The 24953-nt window shown below is 57.1% G+C and overlaps 2 protein-coding genes across 4 annotated transcripts in view; one reads left to right on the top strand and one right to left on the bottom strand.

The window, feature by feature from the left end:
* OLFML2B (olfactomedin like 2B) overlaps positions 1 to 22747 on the top strand; it is a 97488-nt gene extending 74741 nt beyond the window's left edge. For 2 of the 3 annotated variants that reach the window (XM_073356210.2, XM_073356208.2), the window contains 2 exons: positions 19239 to 19415; positions 20949 to 22747. In XM_073356210.2, coding sequence (XP_073212311.1) covers positions 19239 to 19415; positions 20949 to 21565 — 794 coding nt within the window. In that variant the 3' untranslated portion in view covers positions 21566 to 22747. The remainder of the gene's footprint in view (positions 1 to 19238; positions 19416 to 20948) is intronic. The other variant, XM_073356209.2, reaches the window with a different exon arrangement.
* The window catches only part of ATF6 (activating transcription factor 6), a 408864-nt gene that overhangs the window by 54154 nt on the left and 329757 nt on the right, over positions 1 to 24953 (bottom strand). The window lies entirely within an intron of this gene.

The raw sequence follows: 24953 nt of genomic DNA, 5'->3' as shown, positions 1-24953 counted from the left end.
GCACTTCCAGGTGGATTTAATGGCCTCAGAAACCCACAAAGGCCCTTAATGTGACCTCCCTTTCTTAGTGTAACAGCAAGAGTTACAGCCTACCTAGCTATTGTCATCACAGGCCAGTATGGAAAAGGGAATACCCCACAGTCTCTGTCACTCCATTGAGCTTAATAGACACAGTTCAACATCCCACCTGGAGCAAGTCCTGCTCCCCCTCTCAAGGGGTGGGGTTTTTGTTTTGTTTTGGGGGGGGGGGGGGAGAAGAGAAGAAACCTAGGCCCACCCACTACTCTAGGTTCCAGCTCAGGGACCCTATAGTAGCAGCTGTTGGTAGCTTCCCCTTCACCACTAGAGCTGCTCTGACTCCCTGGGCCACTTCCCCATGATCCCCTTTTCTAACGTCACCCTAACCTCAGGCTTCAGCAATACTTCCTCTCCTCTAACTCCTTCCACCTTGGCTTACCTAAGGGAACTGGAAGGAGCGCTTTTAAACAGTATAAGTCGAACCTTGATTGGTTCCAGCTGTCTCCATTAGCCTAGGTGTTAATTGGCATCAGGAATCTTAATTGGCCTGGAGTAGCCTTTGTTTGGCTATCTGGGGAACAGGGATCTGCTCCTCCACAGGCTGACCTCCCTGCTTTCCCCTCTGGCTTAGAGAGCAGTCCCTGCTCTGGTCAGTCAGGGAATAGAAACCTGTTCATCCAGTGACCAGTAGACCCACTTTTGGCTCCTCTGCTGAACCCAACTGGCCTGGAGGGAGACTGCTGCTCCTGGGCCTTGGGCTCTTGCTGCTGCTGCTACCACTCCAGCTGCTCCCCTGGCTGGGCTGGACACCACCCACCCCCCTTCTCTGCTACCTGGTTGCTGGCTAGCTGCTGGACACCCCCCCACCCTTGAGTGCTGCAACTGCTCCAACTACAGCCCCTGGGGGGGGGGGGGGTCTGGCCTGCTCCCCAGAGGGGGGAAGTAAGAGACGTCTGCCCCAGCCATTGCTACTGCTGCTGAGGACACCACCTGTGAGGGGTCCTTTTTGCCTGCCTGGCCATTAGGCTGCTGCCTGGAGCTGCTGCTGCCTTTGCTGCTTGGAGCTCTTGCTAGACCCCAAAGGAGGAGGGGATGAGGCCATCTGCTGCTGGGGGAGTGCACAGGGACTCTGGAGACCACTGTGGAGGGGGCCTTAAGACTAAGTAACTTTTGAACTGTGCTTTTGTGGTGGGGGTTTTGACTGTGTTTGTGGGGACACGGGGTGTGGCATGGAGCCTGACCCCAGTCCATCTGTGTGTCCCCCCCAATTCCCACCACCACTGTGGTCGCTGCCTCCTCAAGCTCCTGCCTCTGGGACTCCGCTGCTTGCTTGGCTTGCTGCACCTTTCACCACCTTTTGGGCCAGAAGCAGCAGCCAGCCTGCACTGACTCTTTGCAGGCGCACGTGCCCCCTCCCTCTGGACTGACCCCCTTCAGCAAGCCCCCAGCCTGGTGCTACCTCTGCCGGGCGATGGGGCATGTCCGGAGGGACTGCCCCTTGGCCTGGCAAGGAGGGGCATCCGGGACCCCCGGCAGGGCACCGGCTCCGTCATCGCTGGCACCCCTGGCTGCCCAGTGCCTGGAGCCACCCCTCCTCCTACTCAGTCCACCAGTGCTCCCACTCGGGCCCAAGGGGTGCTTCCCCCAGTGCACCCAGATGAGCGGGAGAGCCCTGCCTCTGCTGCCTGCCATCTGGCGGGGCCCCCAGAGCAGGGTGTGGCAGGGATACCACGAAGCATGGGAGAGGGCCCGCCCTGGGGCAATCTTCCCTCCCTCATGCCACCCCCACCACTGCCTCCCACAGTCCCTGAGCCATCGCCCCTGTCCCCCGCCCCGACCCCTGTTAGCTGGCCCCCGGATGATGCCATGGAGCGCTGGGTCCTAGTCCAGGGGAAGTGGGGTAAGCGGAAGGCTTGAGCTCCACTCCTTTCCGCCGATGCGGAAGCCCCCCAGAAGGCAAGAAAGGGGGGCACCGATACCGAGCCTTTTGCCTTGCCTGTGGGTGCGTTCCATCCCCCGGTACCGGCCGGGGAAGACGTGGCAGCACACCTCTATTGGAGTCCCTTCCCTCCAAGGCCCCCGATGGAGCCCCTCCTGCCCCGTTACCATCTGGAGCCCCTGTGAGCCCTGGGGCGAGCGTCGCTTCGGGCACTGGCGGGGAGAACTCCAGGGTGGTGGAAGGAGAGCTCCCTTCCATCTACGAGGAGATCGAGGCCCTGGGTCTGACCCCAATCACACAGGGGGAGGACGACCCTCTGCCAGCGGGCCTCGAACTGAGCGACCTCACCCCAGCCCCCCCTTCTCCATGATCCCTCCCCCTAACCGCTGCTTCCGCTCCCGCCTCTGAGGGTTCCCTGGGCTCCTCCATCTGCCTAGCCGCGGGTGGCACCCTGCTGACAGCCGCCGAGCCTACTGAGGTGACGGCTGGCGCCATCACGGAGGGCCCCCTTCCGAACCCCCCAGATTCCTGAGCTTGCCCGAGAGGGGCCATTTCCCAGCGGCCTGGCTACTGGGGCCCAGGATCGTGCCTTTGCCCCTCTCCCTAACTCTGCTCCTGACCCCTGCCCTGCTCCTACTCTGAATTCCTGCCCTGCCCCTGATGCCAGCCCCATCTCTGTCCCCTCCACCTCCCGTGATACCATTGCCGCCCCTGGGGCCGTCATCTCCTCACTCCCAGAGGATAGCCCCCAGGGAGCTCACCAGGGGCTGCTATCTTCCCTCCGCCACCCCCAATTGAGCTGGGGTTTGAGGGGGACCGCGTGGTGCCAGCCCATGGGGTGCCACATCGGGAGTCCACCCCTTGACTGCCTGTCTCGGTGGGCCACGGGACTGTGTCAGTGGTCACCCCTGGAGGAAAGCCGGGGGCTAGTGATTCCGGCCCCCCATATGCTGCGAGAGGAGAGGATGCCCCCCCCCCCCGGATACAGTGGAGATGTGCGGGAGGGCCAGGGCCTTCTACGCAGGCCTTTCTCCCTGGATACGACCGATCCTAATGCTTGCAGAGTGCTCTGGGATGAACTCCCAATGGTCAGTGTGGGCGACTGAGACCGGCTAGAGCTGCCTCTCACTCTGGCCGAGTTCTTGGGAGCCCTCTGCCGCATGCCCACCAATAAATCTCCAGGCATAGACGGGCTGATCATGGAGTTCTACTGCGTGTTCTGGGACGTCCTAGGCCCAGACCTAGTCACTGTCTGGGCTGAGTCTTTGCAGAGCGGGGTCCTTCCTCTTTCGTGCAGGCGAGCTGTGCTCACCTTATTGCCGAAGAAGGGGGACCTCCGCATTTTATGAAATTGGCGTCCCGTCTTGCTCCTCAGCATGGACTACAAGGTCATAGTGAAAGCCATCTCGCTGTGGCTAGGGTCCATGCTGGCGGATGTGATCCACCCAGACCAGACCTACACCGTCCCGGGCCGCACCATCTTTGACAACCTGTATCTGGTCTGGGACCTCTTGAAATTCAGGTGTAGGGACGGTCTGTCATTTGCCCTCCTGTCCCTGGATCAGGAGAAGGTGTTCGACAGGGTGGACCACGGGTATCTCCTGAGCACCCTGCGAGCGTTTGGCTTCGGACCTGTTTGTGGGTTTTCTCCGGGTGCTGTACGCCTCTGCAGAGTGTCAGGTCAGGCTCAACTGGACCCTGACCAAACCGGTCAGCTTCGGGTGAGGAGTACAGCAGGGGTGCCCCCTCTTGGGACAGCTGTACGCTCTGGCGATTGAGCCCTTCCTCTGTCTCCTTCACAGGAGGTTGATGGGGTTGGTGCTGCGGGAGCCGGAGCTGTGGCTGGTCCTGTCGGCGTACACCGACGATGTGCTCCTCGTGGCCCAGGACCCAAGCGACTTGGCATGGGTGGAGGCTTGCCAGGCCATCTACTTGGCAGCCTCCTCCGCCTGGGTCAACTGGGTCAAGAGCTCTGGCTTGGTGGTAGGGCACTGGTGGCAGGCGAGCTCCGTCCCACCCGCGCTTCAGGCCATCTGGTGGAGCGCAGGTCCGCTGCTCTAATTCAGGGTTTACCTTTCTGCCACGCAATCCGTCTCCATGGGAGAACTGGCATGGTTTAGAGAGCAGGGTGGTAGAGCGGCTCCGGAGATGGACAGGACTACTCCAGTGCCTCTCCCTTCGAGGGAGGGCACTGGTGCTGAATCAACTAGTCCTGTCCATGCTCTGGTACCGGCTCAACACCCTAGTTCCGGCCCCGGGTTTCCTGGCCAACCTCCGGACATCGATTCTGGAGTTCCTCTGGTCATTACTACACTGGGTCTCTGCAGGGGTTCTCCATCTACCCCTGGAGGAGGGAGGGCAGGGCCTGAAGTGTCTCCACACTCAGGTCCATGTCTTCTGCCTCCAGGCCCTGCAGAGGCTCCTTTATGGTGCAAGTAGTCCGGCGTGGAGCGTAGCGGCACAGGAAACTGCTCGGGTTTACCTCGACCGGGTCCTAAGAGAGGGCGCGCCCCACCCACCCTCCACTCCAGGCCCTCCGGCCCTTTTCATTGGGCCCCTGCCCCGTGGACCCGACCGACCCCACCCCCCCCCCCCGCCTCTTTACTGTGAGCCAGCTACATGAGCTGCAGCCGGTCCGTTTCCAGACCACACCAAGGAAACATCTATACACGCTCGTGCTCCACACCCTTCACATCCTCATCCTCGTGCCCCGCCCCGACATGAAGTGGCGGACCTCCTGCCACCTTTAGAGGGTGGGCCGGCCTATATTCTACCCTGGTCCTGAGGCCCGCCAGGGATATTAGTTGGCAGTTCCTTCCCGGAGCTGTGAGCACGGGCGTGTACTTGGCGCCGTTTACCCCAATCCCAAACACCTGCCCCTTTTGCAGCATGAGGGAAACCCTGGCACACGTATACCTGGAGTGCACCAGGCTGCAGCCCCTATTCAGGCTCCTCACAAATATTTTGTTAAAATTTTGGTTGCACTTTCCCCCTCACCTCCTTATCTATACACTCCATATCCTTGGCCCCACAAAGTCACGGGACCTCCTGGTCAACCTCCTCCTGGCCCTGGCTAAAGTGGCCATCTATAAAACCAGGGTGAGGAGGTTGGCCAAGGGAGTCTGCTGTGACTGTGAGGCCTATTTCCGATCCTCTGTCCATTCACACCTCTAGGCAGAGTTCCTCTGGGCGGCATCCACTGACTACCTTGATGCCTTCGAGGAGCAGTGGGCGCTGTCCAGGGTTCTCTGCTCGGTGTCCCCATCCGGTTCCCTTCATTTGACCCTGTTGTTCATTAGTTGTCCCCCGTAATTATTTGGTTTTCCAGGACCTGTGGACCCCCCTCTTAGGCTGGGGGGGCGATCCTTTAGCAGTGGGACTTCCTGGAGCCCAATAAGGCCTCTGGGCTGGAGGGCGGTAGGGGGCTACTGTTAGGTCCTGGGCTCTTGCTGCTGCTCCAGCTCCTCCCTTGACTGGACCAGACCCCCCACCCCCTTCTCTGCTTCCTAGCTGGCTGGTGCCCCCCCCCCCACAGTTGCTCCTGCTCCTGCTGCAGCCCCTTGGAGGGCCTGCTGGCCCACTCCCCAGAGGAGGGGAGTGAGGGACCCCAGCTGCTGCTGTGGACACCATCACCACTTGAGAGGAGTCCTTCCTGCCTGGCTGCTGGAGCTGCTTTTGTGTTTGCTGCCTGGAAACTGCTGGAGCCTCGAGGAGGAGGAAGAAGGGGACCATCTGCTGCTGAGACAGCATGCAGAGACTCTGCAGATCACTGTGAAGGGGGCCTTCAAGGACTGAGTAACTTTCAAACTGTGCTCTTGTGGTGGGGGTCTTGACTGTGTTTGTGGGGACATAGGAGGTGTGGTGTGGAGCCTGGTCCATCTGTGTCCCTGCCTTCCCTCCACCCTACCCCACTGACCGCTTACCATCTGCCTCATCTCCTGCCTCAAGAACTCACCTGCTCGTCTAGCTTGCCACGCCCTTTCGCTGCCATTTGGGCCTGAAGCAGCAGCCAGCCCACACTGACTTTTTGCAAGCGCACATCGGTGCATGTGCCCCCTCCCCGGTCTGATATCCCCCACAGCAGACCCCCAGATTTTCCCCTTACTGCCTGCCCCTTCCAGCCTTTGCTCCCCCACTTTGCCCCAGCCCCTCAGCAGCTTTAGTTTGTTTGCCTGCCCCGCCCTTTTCCCTCTGCAGTTTTGTTTGCTTGTTTGTCCTGCTCCAGCCTCTGAGGCTAGCACCTTGGTTTCCCTGTCCTGTCTCCTGCCTGGTTGTTCTCCCCCGCCCCCCACCACCATGGTCCCTCCTGCCCTGATTAGCCCCTTGGTCTGTGTGTTCATGCCTCCTCCCATGCACTTGTGCCCCTCCCCTGTTTCAGTTTGAACCCTGGTATCACTGCACCCCCCCACCCACTGCTATTATAACTTTCCCCTCCCCTAGTGCAGCTAAAGGAGCCAGAATCCCATCCTGTGTTGGTGACTGAACCCCATCCCAGTCCTTGCCTTCGTAGCCCCTCCACGCATCCAGCCCTCTCCTTCTGGCACCCTCCTCCCCTGCCTGCAGCCTAGCAGGGAGGAGTGGTTGACCTGTTCCCCATTTCCCCTTCTCGCCCCACCAGTGTTGGGCCTCCCTCCCTGCTCACTATGGCGGGGGACAAGATGGGTGGGACCCCTTGAGCAGCCCCCACTGCCCCTCCTCCACCTGCTCCCCCCGTCATCCCCTGTGGCTCCCACCTCAACTAGTGCTGCCAAACTACTTGCTACTGCCCCCGCTGGGACACCGGTGGCGGTGGGCAAAGGGGTGGACTCCACGGCTGCCATGTCCCTTGCCCCCTCTGATTTCGGGAGGGGGACCCCCAGCTGGTGGAAAAGGCCAAGGGAAAAAGAAGGGCAAAGGCCCTGCCAAACAGGCTAGGCCCTCCATGGTAGGCGCTGCCCCCTCTGCCGTGGCCCCACCACTGGCCGCGGCATCCCTCTCCATTGCTCCCTCTACCACCTCCGCAGGTGCCCCTCTGCTGGCCCCCAGGGCGTACACCCATGTGGCAGCAGCTCCCCTGCCTGCTGCTACATTATCTCTCCCGGCCATCGTCTCTGCTACCATCTCTGGCAGCCGGGACCCCTTCCCCACCTTGACCAGGAAGCATGGCGTCCATTGCCTCCTGCTGCCTGCCTCACCCCACGTGGAGACCTATGTGCGAGGGTGGTGGGGCCCACAGCCATAGTGGCGGCCTCCAAAATGTACGGGAAGGTCATCTTCTTCCTGGCATCAGAAGCCACCGCCCAGGAGGCAGTGGAGAAGGGCTTGGCAGTAGGGGGCGTGCTCATCCCCCTGGAGCTGCTGGAGGACCTGGGCGTCTGATTGGTCCTGACCTCTGTCCCCCCCGTTCCTTCCTAATGCCGCCCTGCTACCTTGCCTCTCTACCCTGGGGAAACCCCTCTCCATAGTCAGCCCTCTCTCCCTGGACTGCAAAGACCCCGCCCTCCGTCATGTCCTCTCGTTCTGCTGGCAGGTACAGCTTCAACTGCTGCTGGTGGCACATGATGGACAGGCGCTCAAGGGGTCCTTTCTGGTCCCCTACTAGGGGGCCCGCTGCAGGGTGCATTACGGTGGAGGTCTGGTGCTACCTCTGCCAGGTGATGGGGCATGTCCGGAGGGACTGCTCCTTGGCCAGGCATGGATGAGTGTCTGGGACCCCTGAGCCCTGGCAGGGCGCCGGACCCATCATCGCTGGTGCCCCTGGCTGCCTGACGCCACCCCTCCACCTCCCCGACCCACCGCTGCTCCCGCTTGGGCCCCAGGGGCATCTACCCCAGTGCACCCAGATGAGCGGAAGAGCCCCGCTTCTGCTGCGTGCAGTCTGGCAGGGCCTATGGAGGAGGGTGTGGCGGGATTACCGCTGGGCATGGAGAAGGCGTGCCGCGGGGGGGGGAGTTTTTCCTCCCTCGTGCCACCTCACCACTACCTCCCTGAGTTCCCACGCCACTGCCCCTGCCCCCTGGCCCAACTCCTGTTAGCCAGCCCACAGATGACACCATGGAGGGCTGGGTCCATGTACAGGGGAAGCGGGGCAAGCAGCGCAAGTGGAAGGCTTGAGCTCTGCTCCTCCCACCTGATGCGGAGACCCACCCCCCCGCCCCGTCCGAAAGACCAGGAAAGAGGCCACCGACACCAAGCCTTCTGCCTTGCCCCTTGGTGAGTTCCATCCACCTGTGCCGGCTGGGGCAGGCATGGCAGCAATGAAGGGTAGCACTGTCCCTCCTCTGGAGTCCTTCCTCTGGGGGAGCCCCGATGGAGCACCTCCTTCCACCTAATGCCCCTGCAAGCCCCGAGGTGAGCATTGCTTTGGGTGCCAGTGGAGAAGTCCCTGAGGTGGTGGGTGGCGATCTCCCCTCCATCTTTGAGGAGATGGAGGGGCCTGGGTCTGACCCCAGTCACCCGGGGGGAGGATGACCCTCTGCCAGCAGGCCTCGATCTGGGCGACCTTACCCCAGCCTCCCTTTCCCCATGCTCCCTCCCCCTCACCGCTGCTTCCGCTCCCATCTCCGAGGAACCCCTGGACTCTTCCACCAACCCGGCCACAGATGGCACCTCGCTAACGGCCGCCAAATCAATCGAGGTGACAGCCAGTGCCACACGGATGGGATCTGAGTTACCAGGAGTATCCCTCACTGCTGCTGGACAGCTGACCTCCTTCCCAGGTGGGGGCCCTACTGCTGATTCCTCACCTATCGATGCCGTGGCCACATCACCTGCCATGGAGCAAGAGCCTGGAATCACGAAGGACCCCCTTCCCACTTCCCAGACCCCCGAGCCTGGCCGAGAGGTGTCACCCCCACAGTGGCTCAGCTGCTGGGGCCTGTGATTCCAACTTTGCCCCTCTCACTGACCCTGCTCCTGACCCGCTCCCCTTCCCGTGCTGCTATTGCTGCTTCTGGGGCCATCTTGTTCCCCTCCCTGGAGGATGACCCCCGAGGCAGCGGCCTTCATGTTTTCCTGTCCCAACCCCTTAGGGGCTGCTATTTTCCCTCTGCCACCTCCCCCCTGAGCCGGGGGCTGAGGTGGGTTGTGTGGTGCCAGCACAGCGGGCACCACTCTGGGGGTCTGCCCCCTGCCTGCCCGGCTCAGTAGGCCACAGGGCTTTGACAGGGGCCCCGCCGGAGGACGGCCAGGGGCCAGCGACCCCACCCCCCAATAGGCTGTGAGAAAAGGTGTGAGAGCTTCTCCAGGATGCCCGTGGGTCCCAGAACAAGGGGCAGGTTGCAATCCAGCTCTGGGAGGACTTCCATGAAATCCTCTGGGCCTTGAGGGCCATTTTGGGGGAAGGTAGAGGGACCAGGAGGCTTGGCGCTTTGGCCTACCAGCAGACCCACTGCTTCCATGACTCCCTGCTTACTTATGGGGTTGGTCAAAGATTGCTGCATGGTCCAATCGTGGCTGTGAGCGTCCCTGCCAGCAAGGATCCCCCCCCAGCCCTCCCTATGGCACCCACCACCTTTGCCGCACTAAACACCCAGGGCTGCAGGGTGGGTCTCCACAGATGCCAGGTGCTCTCCTTCCTTTGGGAGGGAGGGTACTCTGTAGTCTTCCTGCAGGAGACCCATATGGATCCAGCCGCCAAAGCCAGTTGGTGGCTGGAGTGGAGGGACAGTGTTTAGTTTAGCCATCTCACAGCTTGTACGGCTGGAGTGGCAACCCTGTTCTCCCCTGACCTACGGCCCGAGGTGTTGAGGGTTGCCTGCTGCACCTCCAGGTCCGCATGGAGGGGCTGATGGTCAATCTTGTCAATGTCTATGCCCCGACATCGGGCCTGGAGCAGCTGCAATTTTTTTCAGCAGGCGTCCGCCTTCCTCGGCTCTTTGGATCCTCACGAGTGCCTGCTCCTGGGCAGGGACTTTAACACCACGCTTGATGAGCGGGACTGCTCGAGGGGCCAAGCGCTGTCCAGCTGCCACGGATGTCCTCCAGGAGATTGTCAACTGTCACTCCCTGGTGGACGTCTGACGTGACCACCACCCGGATGATGTATTGACGTTCACCTTTGTCCGGGTGGAGGCCCGTTGGTCGCACTACTCCTAGTTGGACTGCATTTACATACCACATTATCACCTTTCACGGGCCCACTCCTCCAACATCCGGCTGGCCCCATTCTCAGATCACCATCTGGTGACTGTGACGGCCTCTCTCAGGTGGAGAGGCCAGGGCTGGCCCATTGGTATTTTAATAACAGCTTGCTGGAGGATGTGGGCTTTGTGGTGTCCTTCCGGGAGTTCTGGCTTGCCTGGTGAGGGTAGCGGTGTGCCTTTCCGTCGGCACAGCGGTGGTGGGACGTGGGGAAGGTGCGCGCCCAGCTCTTCTGCCACAACTACACCCGGGGTGCCAGCTGGCAGAGGGATGTGGCAATAGAGCAGTTGGAACGGGAGGTCTTAGAGCTGGAGAGTCTGGCCGCCAGCCCCGAGGATCCATCCCTCTGTGGAGTATGCCGGGAGAAGTGGGAGGAGTTCCACAGCCCCACTTTTACCCTGACCCATTGTTCCCTCTACCAGCCCTGGTGGTGCTGCTCCCTTGGCCCCCCAGGCGTATGCCCAGGTGGCTACCACCCCTCTGCTCGCCGCTTTGGCTTCTGCTCCAGCCGACTCCTGGAGTACCATTCCCGGTGGATGGGGACCCTTTCCCACCCTCACCAGGGGGCACAGGGTGTACTGCCTCCTGGTGTCTGCCTTTCCTTATGTGGAAGCCTACATGTGGATGATGGAGCGGGTGGTAGGGCCCGCGGCCATGGTGGCAGGGCCTGCGGCCATGGTGGCAGCCTTTAAGATGTTAGGGAAAATGGTGTTTTTCCTGACGTTGGAGGCCGCTGCCCAGAAGGCGGTGGAGAGGGGCTTGGCGCTGGGGGGCATTCATGTCCCCCTCGAGCCTTTGGAGGACCTGGACATATGGGTTGTGTTCTCCTCTGTTCCTCCCCAATGCCACCCTTTTGCCATTCCTCTCTACCCTGGGGAATGGCCTGTCCGTCCTCAGCCCCCTTTCATTGGGCTGCAAGGACCACACGCTCTGCCACATTTTATCGTTCTGCCGGCAGGTGCAGATTCAAGTGCCCCCGGCGGCACATGACAGGGAGGCTCTGGAGGGGTCCTTTCTGGTGCCCCACCAAGGGGCCCAGTATAGGGTTTACTGTTCTTCAGGGGAGGCCCATTGCTTTCTCCGCCGGGTGGCGGGGCATGTCCAGAGGGACTGCCCCCTGGCCAAGCTTGGAGGGACACCTGGGACCCCCAATACCTGGCAGGGCGTCAGCCTGATCATTGCTGGTGGCCCTGATCCCTGGGGTCACCCCTCCTCCATCTGTGACCATTGTCAACTCCACTCGGGTCCCAGGGGAGGCCCCACCGGTGTGCCCAGATGAACGAGCGGGCCCGCTGCTGTGTTGGGTAACAGACCAGGGCCCATGGAGGAGAGGGTGGCAGGGCCGGTGGCGGGAATCGTCTATGGTGAGGCTGTATCACAGGCTAAGAGAACCTTCCTACCAGCCTCCATCGAGGCTGCCAAATCTCACCCTATGGAGCTGTCCAGAGAAGTAAATCACATCATCAACCCTTAGTGCCTACAGCTTGCCTCAGAGCTGAGCACCAAGCACTGCCCAGGTCACTGATGGATCATGCACATTCGAGAGGCCTTCTCAAACAGCATGGCTTCACCTGTCTGCACCCACCAACAGCAGCCCACCCGCACTCCCAGAGTTCATCAGGAGGTCATCTAGTCCAATCCCCTGCTCAAAGCAGGGCCAACACCAACTTAAATCATCCCAGCCAGGGCTCTCAAGACAGGCCTTAAAAACCTCTAAGGATGGAGATTCCACCACCTCCCTAGGTAACCCATTCGAGTCCTTCACCACCCTCCTAGTGAAATAGTGTTTCCTGATATCCAACCTAGACCTCCCCCACTGCAACTTGAGACCATTGCTTCTTGTTCTGTCATCTGCCACCACTGAGAACAACCTAACTCCATCCTCTTTGGAACCCCCCCTTCAGGTAGTTGAAGACTGCTATCAAATCCCCCCTCACTCTTCTTTTCTGCAGACTAAATAAGCCTCAGCCTCTCCTCATAAGTCATGTGCCCCAGCCCATTAATCATTTTCACTGCCCTCCGCTGGACTCTCTCCAATTTGTCCTCATCCCTTCTGTAGTGGGGGGACCAAAAACTGGACACAGTACTTCAGATGAGGCCTCACCAATGTCGAATAGAGGGGAACGATCACATCCCTCGATCTGCTGGCAATGCCCCTACTTATACAGCCCAATATGCCGTTGGCCTTTTTCGCAACGAGGGCACACTGCTGACTTATATCCAGCTTCTCATCCACTGTAACCCCTGGGTCCTTTTCTGCAGAACTGCTGCCTAGCCACTCAGTCCCTAGTCTGTAGCAGTAAATGGGATTCTTCTGTCCCAAGTGCAGGACCCTGCACTTGTCCTTGTTGAACCTCATCAGATTTCTTTTGACCCAATCCTCCAATTTGTCTAGGTCACTCTGGACCCTATCCCTACCCTCCAGCGTATCTACCTCTCCTCCCAGCTTAGTGTCATCTGCGAACTTGCTGAAGGTGCAATTAATCCCATCATCCAGATCATTGATAAAGATGTTGAACAAAACTGGCCTGAGGATCAACCCCTGGGGCACTCTGCTTGATACTGGTTGCCAACTAGATATCAAGCCATTGATCACTACCCACTGAGCCTGACAATCTAGCCATTTTTCTATCCACCTTATAGTCCATTCATCCAATCCATATTTTTTTAACTTGCTGGCAAGAATACTGTGGGATACTGTATCAAAAGCTTTGCTGAAGTCAAGATCACATCCACCGCTTTCCACATATCCACAGAGCCAGTTATCTCATCATAGAAGGCAATGACTTGTTCAGCATGTTCACTCCTCAAGAAGTCCTGGACACCCTAAAGGAGCCTTGACTAAACTTGTGAAAGCAACCCAGGTACTTCCTGGCTTGAGAAAGTGGTGTGTGCAACTGGCGCCCCTCCTGACCAAAACAGCCAGCACCTCACGCAGGGAAGGAATCTTCCCCTCCTCCTTCCCGCACACACTGGTCCAACCAATACTGAAGAAATCCACCTGAATACTTCAGTTCTAGCCACCTATTGCCCTGCACCAAACCTCCCATTCCTGAGCAAGGTCTGAGCCAAGTGCTAGCAGTATGCAGATGACACACAGCTCTACCTCTTTTTCACCATATACAACTACCTCCCCACAGATTTAGATAAGCTTATGGATGAAGGACAGCTGACTGAAGCTGAACCTGAGCAAGGCAGAGGGATCTGGTGGGCACAGGAAGCTGTTCTGAAGAGCTCGCAGCCATGTTGCAGTCTCCTTTGATTGCAGGTTCACATCCACAGTTGGTCAGTTCAGTCTGTGGTCTAGGAGTTCTCTTGGATTCCTTGCTGATGCTGAGCTATCACATTGAAAAGGCCAAGGGTAACACTTTCTACCATCTCTTCTTGACTAGGGGTCTCCATCCTATCCTGGTGGGTGAAAACCTGCCCTCAGTTATTCATGCCTTCAGCACCTTGTGGCTGGACAACAATGTGATATACCTGGACGTGCATCCTTCAGCACTTAGGAAACTCCAGCGAGTACAGAATGATTCAGCAAGTCTCCTCAGTAAAACAGGCAATGTGAATATCAAACCTGTCCTCCACTCTCTACACTGGCTTCCCATAGAATATCCAATCAAGTTCCAGATCTTAGCCCTTATTGTCAAGGTGCTCCATGGCATGGGCCCAGGATACCTAAAAGACCATCTAAAGCTCCAGCACAGACCACAGTCAGCATAACAGAACTCTCAGCAATAAGGGTAAAGCTTGTCTGTACGGGAGACAGAACTTTCTCCAGGGTAATCAGAGACTGTGGAATGAACTCTCCTGGGAACCAAGGACCATCCCAAACTTCTCCACCGTCTGCTGCAAGGGCCAGGTGCAGTGCTTTGACCTTCCTTCTCTAGTATAAAGACATAGCAACTGGTGTTATTTATTTATTAAATAAATACACTACCTAAACAAGACACTCCATTGCACACACTTCTGCCCCTGGGCGAGGATGAGAGAACAAACACCACGTGACATGTGTGGTTACATTGCTTAAAGCATGACTGGAAGGTGCTCCGGTGATGAGCATGGTATAAAAACGTAGCTAGACTAGAATAGGACTGGCTTGTGGACGCTGGCTGGATGTGTGACTCCAGCAGGTGGCTGGAGTGGGCTCCATTGCATGGGGACAGCACAGGCTGAGTGGGTGTCTGATCTGTGTGTGGACGAGTGCCTGGGCTCTGAGGGGCAACAGAGGAGTTGCAGACACCAGACAGTGATGCAGTGTCTCCTGGTGCCCAAGCTGCAGAGCACAGCAGCCCTTGGGAAGTGTGCGCTGAAGCACTGCGCTGAATAGTCAGGAAATGAGACTGGCCAATCACGCCCCTGGGCAATCCCCCGTCAGTCAGCCAGAGCAACTGCTCTGCCCCACACCCACTCCCAGATGGGGCTGTCAGGGACTAACTGAGGCAGCTCTTTGAAGAATTGTGCATATTCAGTGAAATGGGGCTCTGTGATGGGGCGCACTCCCCTCTCGTTAGTGCCTCCTGTCAGCTGGGTGGGAACCTGCATTCTGGTCTCCCTGCCCCGTCTGCTGCCCTCATTAGGTACCCACTACTCCAGGTCCCGACCCAGGGACACTACAAATAGCAGCCACATGCTGCTTCGTTTAACTCACCTTCACTGCTTCTTTTCTGGGGCAGGGTGTGGTAGAACTGCAAGGCATCCAGCAGGGAGCCCTCAAAGGGCTTGATACAACCCATCACATATCTCCCACATGCAGAAAGGATTGGGGTGGGGGGGTACTATGGAGGGTAATGTCCCCTCCTATCCAGGCTTTGCATTTCTTAGTGTCTTCTCTCCCAGACCTCTGTCTGGAGAGCTTTTACCAACTTTGCTCCACTCATCAGGGTTCTCACTCTGTTTCCAGTCTCCACCCTGGTTAGTCAGGTGCCCCCCGCCTCTGTCTGGATAGCTTTTCACTTTCTGTCCTGGCTGCTCAGACACCTCTCTCTGAGGCCTTTCTGCCTGAAGAGCTCTTCCAGTTTCTGCCCTGCTTTGGTCAGGATCTTCTCCCTCAGGCCTCTTTGTCTAGAAAGGTTTTACAGTCCGCATTCTGGTTTCTCAGGGTCTCACCCAGGCCTCTTTGCCTGGAGAGCCTGTAGGCCCCAGTTAGTCAGGGCTTTCCCTGTCAGACCTCTCTGCCTGGAAAACTATTCACAGTTGTTGCTCTCTTTAGGGTTCTCCATCTCAGCCCTCGGTCTGGAGAGCTTTTCACAATCTGCCCTGACTTCTCAGGGTCTTCTTCTCTACCTTGGAGGGCTTTTACAGTTCAGGTTCCTTCCTTAATTAGCCCTGTGACACCTTCTGCTGCAGAGCCAAACCGTACCCATAGGTGGGCTCTACGATGGCCGACACTTGGCCAAGTCCTGCAGCCAAGGGGGAACTTCCTGATTAGCAGCAGTCAGGAAATCTACTAACTTCTTGGTAATGTGCTTGTTCTTCTCAGTTACATCATCTGAGATGACCAGGACTTGGGCTCAAATGCTTCATATGGTGGATATATTGCTTCATATCTTGGGTCATGTCATAGTTCACCACATGCTGCACCCTGTGAATATCTGGCTCCCAGCAACTTCTGATGTAGTCAACACCATGATTTCACCAAGGTTGAACTGACTTAAGGCTGCTTCCTGGTCTCAGAGAGGAGACTCCCTGGATGCAAACACAGGCACAGCCCTCAGAATTAAAAATGTCTTTATGCACATCCAACCTCTGTCCAGGTCTTCCAAACTTTAAGGACGGCATCCTATTCCCAAAACATCTCAATGCTTCACTCATCCGCACCCACTTCTCCTGCTGGATCCAAAGTACGTTGTGGCTGATGTTCTGGGCCGTAGAACAATATGGGTCCTTCTCCTTCCTCAAGATAGGCCCTTTCCTGCTTGTGGCCTTGCTCTGCCACTATATCAGGATCCTGGGGGTTTAGACGCACAATTGGGTAGCTCTCTTCTTCAGCAGGTGGATGGATGCACTTGTCCAAGCCATCTTCCTTCTGTAATGACCTCAGTCCACACAATTCCAGCTCTTTTTCTAGGGAGGCCACTTCAGCCTCGAGACTTCCCAGATCTTAGCCAAGGTGGGCTTTGACCCTGGCTGGGCCTTGAGCAAGTTCTGGAGCTTAGTCAGCTCCTTTTGCAGCAGAAAGCACTGCTGTTCCCCAGCCTCCTTTTCAACTTTGAGGCAGATCAGTTCTTGCTCCCTACAATCCTTTCCCATGAAGACCTGGTCTCTGCTGGCACTATACCCCATAGTTCACAGAACCAGAGGAATATAAGGAACTGCAAGGGTCATCTAGTCTAACCCCTTGCCAAGATGCAGGATTTGTTGTGGCTAAACTATCCAAGACAAATGGCTATCCAGCCTCTTCTTGAAAACCTCCAGTGAAGGAGTTTCCACAATCCCTAGCCAGTATGTTCCATTGTCCTGCTGCTCTTACAGTTAGGAAGTTTTTCCTGAGTTTTAATCTAAATCTGTTGTGCTGTAGCATGAACCCATTGTCTCATGTCCTACCCTCTGTGTCAAGAGAGAACAACTTTTCTCCATCTTTTTTATGGCAGCCTTTCAAGTATCTGAAGACTGCTTTCCTATCACCCCTTAATCTCCTATTTTCCAAACTAAAGATAGCCAGTTCCTTCAGCCTTTGCTCATATGGCTTGCATTCCATCCCTTTGATCAGCTTTGTCGCTCACCTCTGGGTCCTGTTCTGCCTGTGAGTGGCAGGACAGCAGCAGATCACCTCCTCCATTGTCCCCTTGTTTCAAGGGCTGATCTGTAAAGATCCCCCTTCTGATACCAAGTTGTGACAGGGCATGCTCACCTCTCGTTAGTGCCTCTTGTCAGCTGGGTGAGAACCTGCACTCACCGCTTGTGGTGCCCCCTGTCAGTTGTTGCCCTCATTAGGTGGGTTTTGAGTGGCTCAGACATCTGGCTGAGTCACACACTGTCTAAACACAGGAAGGAGGTCCAACGGGGCCTGCCTCTGTGCCCTTGTAGTCCTGTCTCTGTCCTAGTTCTAAGTCCATATTTGCCCTGGTATAGAGCAGTGCCGCAAGGCTTCCTCCCTGGAGACTCTTTAAGCCCTGCCTTTCACTTGGGCCTCTAAGAAAGCCCTATCCCCTTCTCAGGACTCAGGCCACCCTGCCAGTGAGGGGGGACATGGGCCCACCCACTACTCCAGGTCCCGACCCAGGGATCCTACAAATAACAGCCACATGCTGCTTCATTTAATAACTGCTGCTGCTGCTATTCCCTGGGCCACTTCCCATGTGGGTCCATCATCTTCTCCCTCACCTCAGGACTGAAGATCTCAATTCCACTCCTTCCTCACTCTTCTTGGCCCAGCCAACAACTACGCTGCTCAGGCCCTGCGGTGCCTTTTAACTGGGCCTGCTGCGCTCTGATTGGCTGCTTCCCTGTAGCCTCTCTAGGCAGGCCTGGAGGACTCACCTTCACTGCTTCTTTTCTGGGGTAGGGTGTGGTAGGAAAGGCCTCCAGCAGGGGGCCTTCAAAGGGGCCAATACAGCACGTCACAAGCTCTTTGAAAGAGAAGGAGATAGCAGGATAGCCAGGTGCTGGGTAGCCTCCTCCTCCAGCTCTGCCAAAGCCCTGGGATGAGGTTCACAACAGGGTTTAGGCACTATAATACCACCCTCCATTGCCATCCAGTGGAATCCTCTGCCCCAAGTTAGGTGCCCAGGCTCCCATTCATTGTATGGGAAGAGTCAGGTGCCGATGAATGGGATCCTCCGAAGCCATAAGGCGAACAGGGAGCTGCTTAAGCTAGGCAGGAGTGACCACAGAGGCAAGTAGCAGGGCTTAGGGTGCAGAACCACAAAGGTCTTTAAGCACCTTAACTCCCAGGGAGCTGGGCTGCTAGGCACCTCCCTCTGCGCAGGATTCTCAACTGTGACCCTCTCCTGGGAGTTGGACACCTGAGCCAGGTCAAAGACCCCTCACTACCTCGACAGCCCAGTGGTCAGCTCCACTGAGATGTGGAAGCCCCAGATGCCATCATTGCTGTAGCTGCCTTGGGGCAAAAACTTGAAACCAGGTTTCCCCCTCCGAGGTGAGTGTCCTTCCCCATCAATCTCTCCTAGTGGAGACATGCCGCTCCATAAACATTCATTGGCCTAGGAGCAAGCAGTCCACGGAGCATGACTGCAGCCCAGTGGGGGGCGCCAGGCCCCAGTGAGTAGGTAGATGTATCACCTTAACTCATGTCAGGCCTTAGCACCAGTCTCTGGGGGGACACTGAAGTGCCTGCAGGGCTGGATGGCAGCTGATTGTGCGTTTGAGAGCATCAGTGGTGCCTACAGGCTGGACTTAGATGCCTAAAGAGGCAGTTAGGGACCCAAATGCCTTTGTGAATGTCGCCCCTGGATCCTGGTCTGCAACACCTTCTACCACTCCGGTCCTGAGCCAGTCTCGCTAGTCCAGGCCATGGGCTCAGCTGCACAAATGCCTGTCAGCATTTAGCAGGCAGACATCCTTTTGTGTCCATGGCTGAGACAGAGTGAATGTTGCTCTGCTCATGCTCCAGCCTTGGTGCTGCAGGGATTTAAGAGTCAAACCCTTTGAATTTCAGCAATTTTTGGAGAACCCCAAGAAACTGCAAATTTCTCTGGGCTTCGATGGCAAGTGACATGGCCAAGGTTCCCCTGAAAGCATTGTGAACTTCAGCAGCTTGTGCAGTGACGCTGGCCCTGAGTTTGGCTCCTGTGCCAGCACCTGCTGGATGCTGCAATGGCGTTGGGCACATTTGCCATCCCTGCTCCAGGGGAATGGACTGGTCTCATCCAGGAGCAGACAGGGATAATTTACCAAAGGGAGTTGGCTTTGCTCAATGCAGTAGGGCTGTCTGATAGAGGACCCTGCAGGCCCCAGGCACAGGGCTGCTAGTGCCTATGAAGCATGGCATGGCAGGACATCCATTGGCCTCATGGGGCTGACAATGAGGAACAATTCGAGGCCCTGATTTCTGAAGCAGCTGGGGTGGGTGGGAAATGGCACTTGTTCAGCTGTGTGAAGTGGGCTGATGCCTCAGTCTGTGACTAGAGAAGAGTCTCAGCGTAGACCCTGCATCCCCAGTAACTGCAGAGTGAGTGATTGCTCCTTTCCCCTGCCCTAGGACGCTGCAAAGATACGCTCTCCACCATCTCAGGCCCCACCACCCAGAACACCTACGGGCGGAATGAAGGTGCTTGGATGAAGGATCCACTAGCCAAAGATGAACGGATCTACGTCACAAACTACTACTATGGAAACACGCTGGTGGAATTCCGAAACCTGGAGAACTTCAAACAAGGTACGCTCTCCAGCTGCTCACCCGGTCCTCCCCAGTCTCCATACTTGTGCTGGAACCATGTCACTGAGCATCTCTGCACAAACCAACGTACTTCTCCCAGCGGTGCATGTGGGGCATGGACCAGTCTGCCTAGTCCCCAGTCTGTGTCCCGGCTGCTGGACAAAGCACGAGGGTTGTCTCTTTGTACAGTGCCTTGCCCAACAGGATCTGGGCACAGGGCAGGGGGAGGGAGGGATAGCTCAGTGGTTTGAGCATTGGCCTGCTAAACCCAGGGTTGTGAATTCAATCCTTGAGGGGGCCATTTAGGGATCTGGGGCAAAAATTGGGGACTGGTCCTGCTTTGAGCAGGGGGTTGGACTAGATGACCTCCTGAGGTCCCTTCCAACCCTGATATTCTATGATTCTATGACTGGGCTCCTAAGTGTTACAGCAATACACCCAATATTAATAAGCCATGGCTTGTGGCACAGATCCATCTCTGCTTGTTCCTGTGTTGCTGGTGCTGGTAATGACAGGACTCCTGTGAGCTCCAGACAGGGGCAGGAGGCCCAGCCCAACTGCCCTGGCTCCTAGCCAGGAAGCACTAAGATTTCCCTGCTGTGGGTGAGAAAGCCTGTGATCAGAGCCAAGCTGTAGATCGGGAGCCACCTGGGAAAGGGATGGTTTGGTCCCAAGAAGGGTCAGAAGCTTAGCTAGAGTTAGCCAGTAGGGCCATGTTTGGGGTCACTGAGATAGAGGGATGAAAGTCACCGGGGTGTGGGGGAAGGTGATAGCTGCTGCCCTGAGAGAGCCTGGGAAAGGTGTAGCAGGGCTGGTGGTGGAGACATGCAGGGCAGTAGGATGGAGGCAGCATGCATCATAGGTCCAGTGTGGAGGAGCCTCGGTTCATAGCCCAGATTAGCTCCATGATGGAAGCAGGGAGGGGAGTGTGGGAGGGAGCAGGGGCTAGAGAAGGATGGAGAGGAAGGAAGGGCCTGCGATTAGGGCACTAGCTTGGCACGAGGGAGACCTGGGTTCAGTGCCCTGCTGGGCCAGGTGCCCTGTGCAAGTGGGGCCCAGAGCATCAAAGGTATTTAGGTGCCTAACTCCACCAAAGCCAATGGGGAGAAGCTGGGCCTCAGTCCCCCTCTGTGAAAGAGCCCGGCCCTACCTCTGGGTGCTTGAGGAGCAATATGGTGCCCATATACCATGGTGATGGGGGCCATGCACGCACCTGAAGGCACTAGAAAGTGTGGGTTGGAGAACGTGGTCTGGGTGTCGTAGCTGGGCTGGTGCCACTTACTCCAGCAAACTCTGTGCCAGGTTGGGTGGGGAAGGTAAGTGGTGGGGGAGCAACGGGTCACCTGCCTGGAACAGAGAAACTGGCTCTGCCAGCTGGTTCAGCAGAGCATGACCTGAAGTGGAGAGGTTGCAGGTGACCTGTGATGGGGCAAAGGGACCACCAAGAGCTAAGGGAAGGAGGGTGCTGAGTGACAGGTGGGGGCAGGGGAGCGGTGAACCTGGAGAGTGAGCCAAGGGTTTAATTTGTGCAAGGTCTCTGCTGTCCAGGGCGTTGGAGCAACTCCTACAAACTCCCCTACAGCTGGATCGGGACAGGACATGCTGTCTACAATGGCTCCCTCTACTACAACCGGGCCTTCACACGCAACATCATTAAATATGACCTGAAGCAGAGGTACGTAGCTGCCTGGGCCATGCTGCATGATGTGGCCTATGAGGAGGTGACACCATGGCAGTGGCAGGGCCACTCCGATGTGGACTTCGCTGTGGACGAGAATGGCCTGTGGGTCATTTACCCGGCCATCAACTACGAAGGCTTCAGCCAGGAGGTCATTGTCCTGAGTAAGCTCAATGCCGCTGACTTGAGCACCCAGAAGGAGACCACGTGGCGGACAGGCCTGCGCCGGAACTTCTATGGGAACTGCTTCGTCATCTGCGGTGTGCTCTACGCTGTGGACAGCTACAACCATAAGAATGCCAACATCTCGTATGCCTTTGACACCCACACCAACACGCAGATCATCCCGCGGCTGCTCTTCGAGAACGAGTATTCCTACATCACTCAGATAGACTATAACCCCAAGGATCGCCTGCTCTATGCCTGGGACAATGGGCACCAGGTCACATACCACGTGATCTTTGCTTACTGAGACCCTGGCCACAGGACACTGAAAGGGCCACCAGCACCTTTTATTATTATTTTGTACAAATCCAAGAGGAAATGCTGTTTTTAAAGTGGATTGTAGATCAGTCCACAGGCCAGAATCAAACCCTTTATTTTTAGTGTAACCTTCCTTCTCTTTTATACTGACACTGCTGCCTCCCACGCCGAGCGGGAAGGATGGGCAGGGTATTGCTTCATGAGTCCATCTGCAGTGGGGTGGCTGCTGGGCATTATCAAGGCAAAGGGACAATACAAATACAGCTAGTTGCTTTTTTGCTAACCAATAAATAATAAAAAAGCCATCAAAGCAGACTTCTTGCTCAGCAAAAACGTCTTGCATGCAGTGGTGGCGAGGCCTGGCCTTCGGGGGTGCTCAGTTTGTTCTGTCTGCACTGAGTCAGGTTTATGACAGTCCCACTGGCCTGCGAACAGCCGCACGTGTTAATTCGACAGTCATTTGAAAGCTGGGGCATCAGTTTTTTGCTCTGCAGCCTCCTTCGTGTGAATGGTCCTGGGAGCTGGCGGGGCTGTTATTTGTCTTTGCTGCCATAAGCTGTTGCTGTAGCTCTGCCCCTTGCTCATACGATGTGCCCACACATGCAGCCCAGAGCTGCCTTGGCACAAGCTCTCACACGTCTGTCCTGCTATGGAGAGCGCCTACATGACCAGATGCTGCCATGCTGGGAGGCACGCTGGCAGCTACCCTGCCAGAAATGGGTGGGATGCCCTGTCATTTTGTAAAGAAATATAGCTGATTCTGTCACCCAGATGAGACCCCCCCGCAATATTTGCTTTTACTTGTGTCTCCCTGGGCAGCGGCTCAGCTTTGCCATTTGGTCACATTTTCCTGGAGATGCTCAGTGTGGTCGTCTGCCTGCACTTCCAGGGAGTGCCGTGCATGTGAGAGCCTGGCCTGAGAGCAGCACAGCCCCACAGCTCTCATGGCTGCTTTATGGAGACCTGCACTAATGCTCCATCCTAGCAGAGTAGCTTGGGCCTCAGGTTTGCTCCTGGCCTGTGGTTCCCTATTTATATGGCCCATCCCCCCACCCCCTACTGCTGCCACTCAGCTTTTGTGGCACATTTACAGCCTGTCAAACGCGCTCACAGCTCTGCCAGCAGCTTGTTGTATTTATACACATCCAGTAATAAACATTCTTGTACCTTTGCAATTGTTGGGGACATTTTTGGGGTTTGTTTTATTCTCAGGTGGCAAAAAAATAAACAGAAAATGCTTCCCAGGTGCTGGTCGGCGATGGGCTGGCCAAGGGAGCTGGGAACAGATGCTGAGCATCCTTTCGCCTCCAGGCCAGCAGTGGCTGACAGTTATGGCCCTGCCAGATATTGGGGTGTGCAAAGGAAGCGGGGAGCATCAGGCCAGGGCCTGGCTAATGTCACAGAGACCGTTCTAGGCCCTTCTGTTTGCTTACTTGAAAATTCACTTTCTTGGGATGAGCAGGTACACGAGCCCCTGGGAACAGGCCCCCAGTCAGATGCTCCAGGCCTGGGCTTTACTGGTGCCCTCCAATGATTTCACCCTGGCACAATTCCCACTGAGATTCAGGTGTAGGGTTTCCAAATATTTGTGTCTTTCAGGGCCAGGCACTTTTCTCCATGCTGCCACAGGCAGCCCTGTCATTTCTGAACAGCACTATGGGTGCAGGGCCTGAGAGTCCAGCCCCCACCTCAGGGCTGGGCACATAAAGCCAGGGCAGATGGACTGTTATGTTTGCTGCCCATTGTCAGGGTCTATATCCTGAGCCCAGGAAAAAGGTCCTGCAAAGGAGCACTGCTGGGCATGGGGCCCCTGGAGACACAAGTATGCTGCCCCTCAAGCTGCCAGGCTCAGCGCTAGCAGGTGTGCTCCAAAGCCAGTCGCTCTGCCAACATCCTTAGACCAGCATTGAAGCCAGCTATGAACAGGCAGTGGCTGCTGAACAGAGCACCTGCAGCATCCTCTTGTGTCCTTCAGCAGAGCCTGAGCCCATCCCAGGGCCACAGAACAAGGAGCGGGAGAAGAGGTGCACAGGACCACACACAGCATGGCCGTGAGACTGGGGAACACACACGAACAGGCAATGACACTGACAGCCACCCTTTACGTGGGCAGTGGCAGGAAATCGGGCGCCTCCCAGGGCAGGAAAGGTCTCTTGGTGGCTACTGCCATCTGCCCACCCAGGAGCACCAGTTATTAGGCTGTGTCTCAAAGGAAGTAACCCCTGCCAGTCCTATGCCGGCTGCCCAGGCAGTCCCACAGCACGCATGTGTCCCTGGGGCCACCCTGCACTAAATGAGACTGAGCCAGCCCATGGCAGCAGCCCGAGCCCGCCCATGGCAGCAGCCCGAGCCCCACCTTCACCAAAATCACACTGAGATCAAGTGACGCGTTCCTCTCTGTGCTGTACAGAGAAAGGGTCCATGGCTCAACTAAGTGATAACAACCCGTAATAACCCCAACAAGGCAGCTGGTATTTGGGACCCTCTTTAAGACACCTCATTGAGGGAGGCTGGAAAGGGAGGGAAGAATAAGGGGAGATACTGACTCTACTGAGCTAAACCCCCAAAAGTTAAAGACTTTAAAATAAGCTCCAATACTGACACCTCTTCCCCGCCATACACATACACACCAGAGGAGAGGATGCAGCATATATTCATTCCAGAGTGTTGGGCTTGGGGTGGGGCACTGTGGTCTCCCTGTTTCTCGTGGAGACAAGGTGGGAGGGGAGCCGGCTTTAGGTCCTGTGGGGGTGGGCGGGGGCGTTTGTGTGGGCAGGGTGCAGGCCCAGGGAAGGGGGGGTGAGGCTCAAAGCCAAGGTGGCCCAATTGGGAAGCAGGGAGGGTGTGTGTGTGTTTGTTTGCCAACAAGGTGAAACGCTGCTTGCAGCCTCCCCCTGTGCCAAGGGGCAGGTGAGCCTCTCCACTCAGGGGAGCAGGGATTCTCCTGCTGGGGCTGAGTGGGGGGTGCTCTGCCCCCACTACTCACTGTGCAAGGCAGGAGCTGGTGGGGGCACTGCCCGGGGGTGGCAGAAGGGCAGGAGCAGCAGAGGCAGCGGTGGAGCCCGGGCTGCTCCTGGGCACACTCTTACTGTCCATCCCCAGCACTGCTACCGTCACTGGATGAGGCAGCGCGTGAGATGTGGGCATGCACTGGTGTGTGTGTGTGGGGGGGGATGGCTGCTTGCTGCCCCCCCCCCCCACTGCCGTCTTTCTGCTGCAATCCCCTCGCAGTGCCTCCCTGCTCACCTCCTTGGCCCCCACTGTTTCAGCCCCCTGCAGGCGGCAACTGGACTTTGGGTGTCTGATCAGTGTTTCGAAAACCGGACACCTGGCAACACTACCTCCCATGCTGCGTGCGTGGCAGACAGGGCTGGCCG

Source organism: Lepidochelys kempii, chromosome 8 (genome assembly GCF_965140285.1).
Source record: "Lepidochelys kempii isolate rLepKem1 chromosome 8, rLepKem1.hap1, whole genome shotgun sequence".
Classification (NCBI taxonomy): Eukaryota; Metazoa; Chordata; order Testudines; family Cheloniidae; genus Lepidochelys; species Lepidochelys kempii.
The sequence above is the reverse complement of the archived record's forward strand: the minus strand, read 5'-3'. Positions and strand labels throughout refer to the sequence as shown.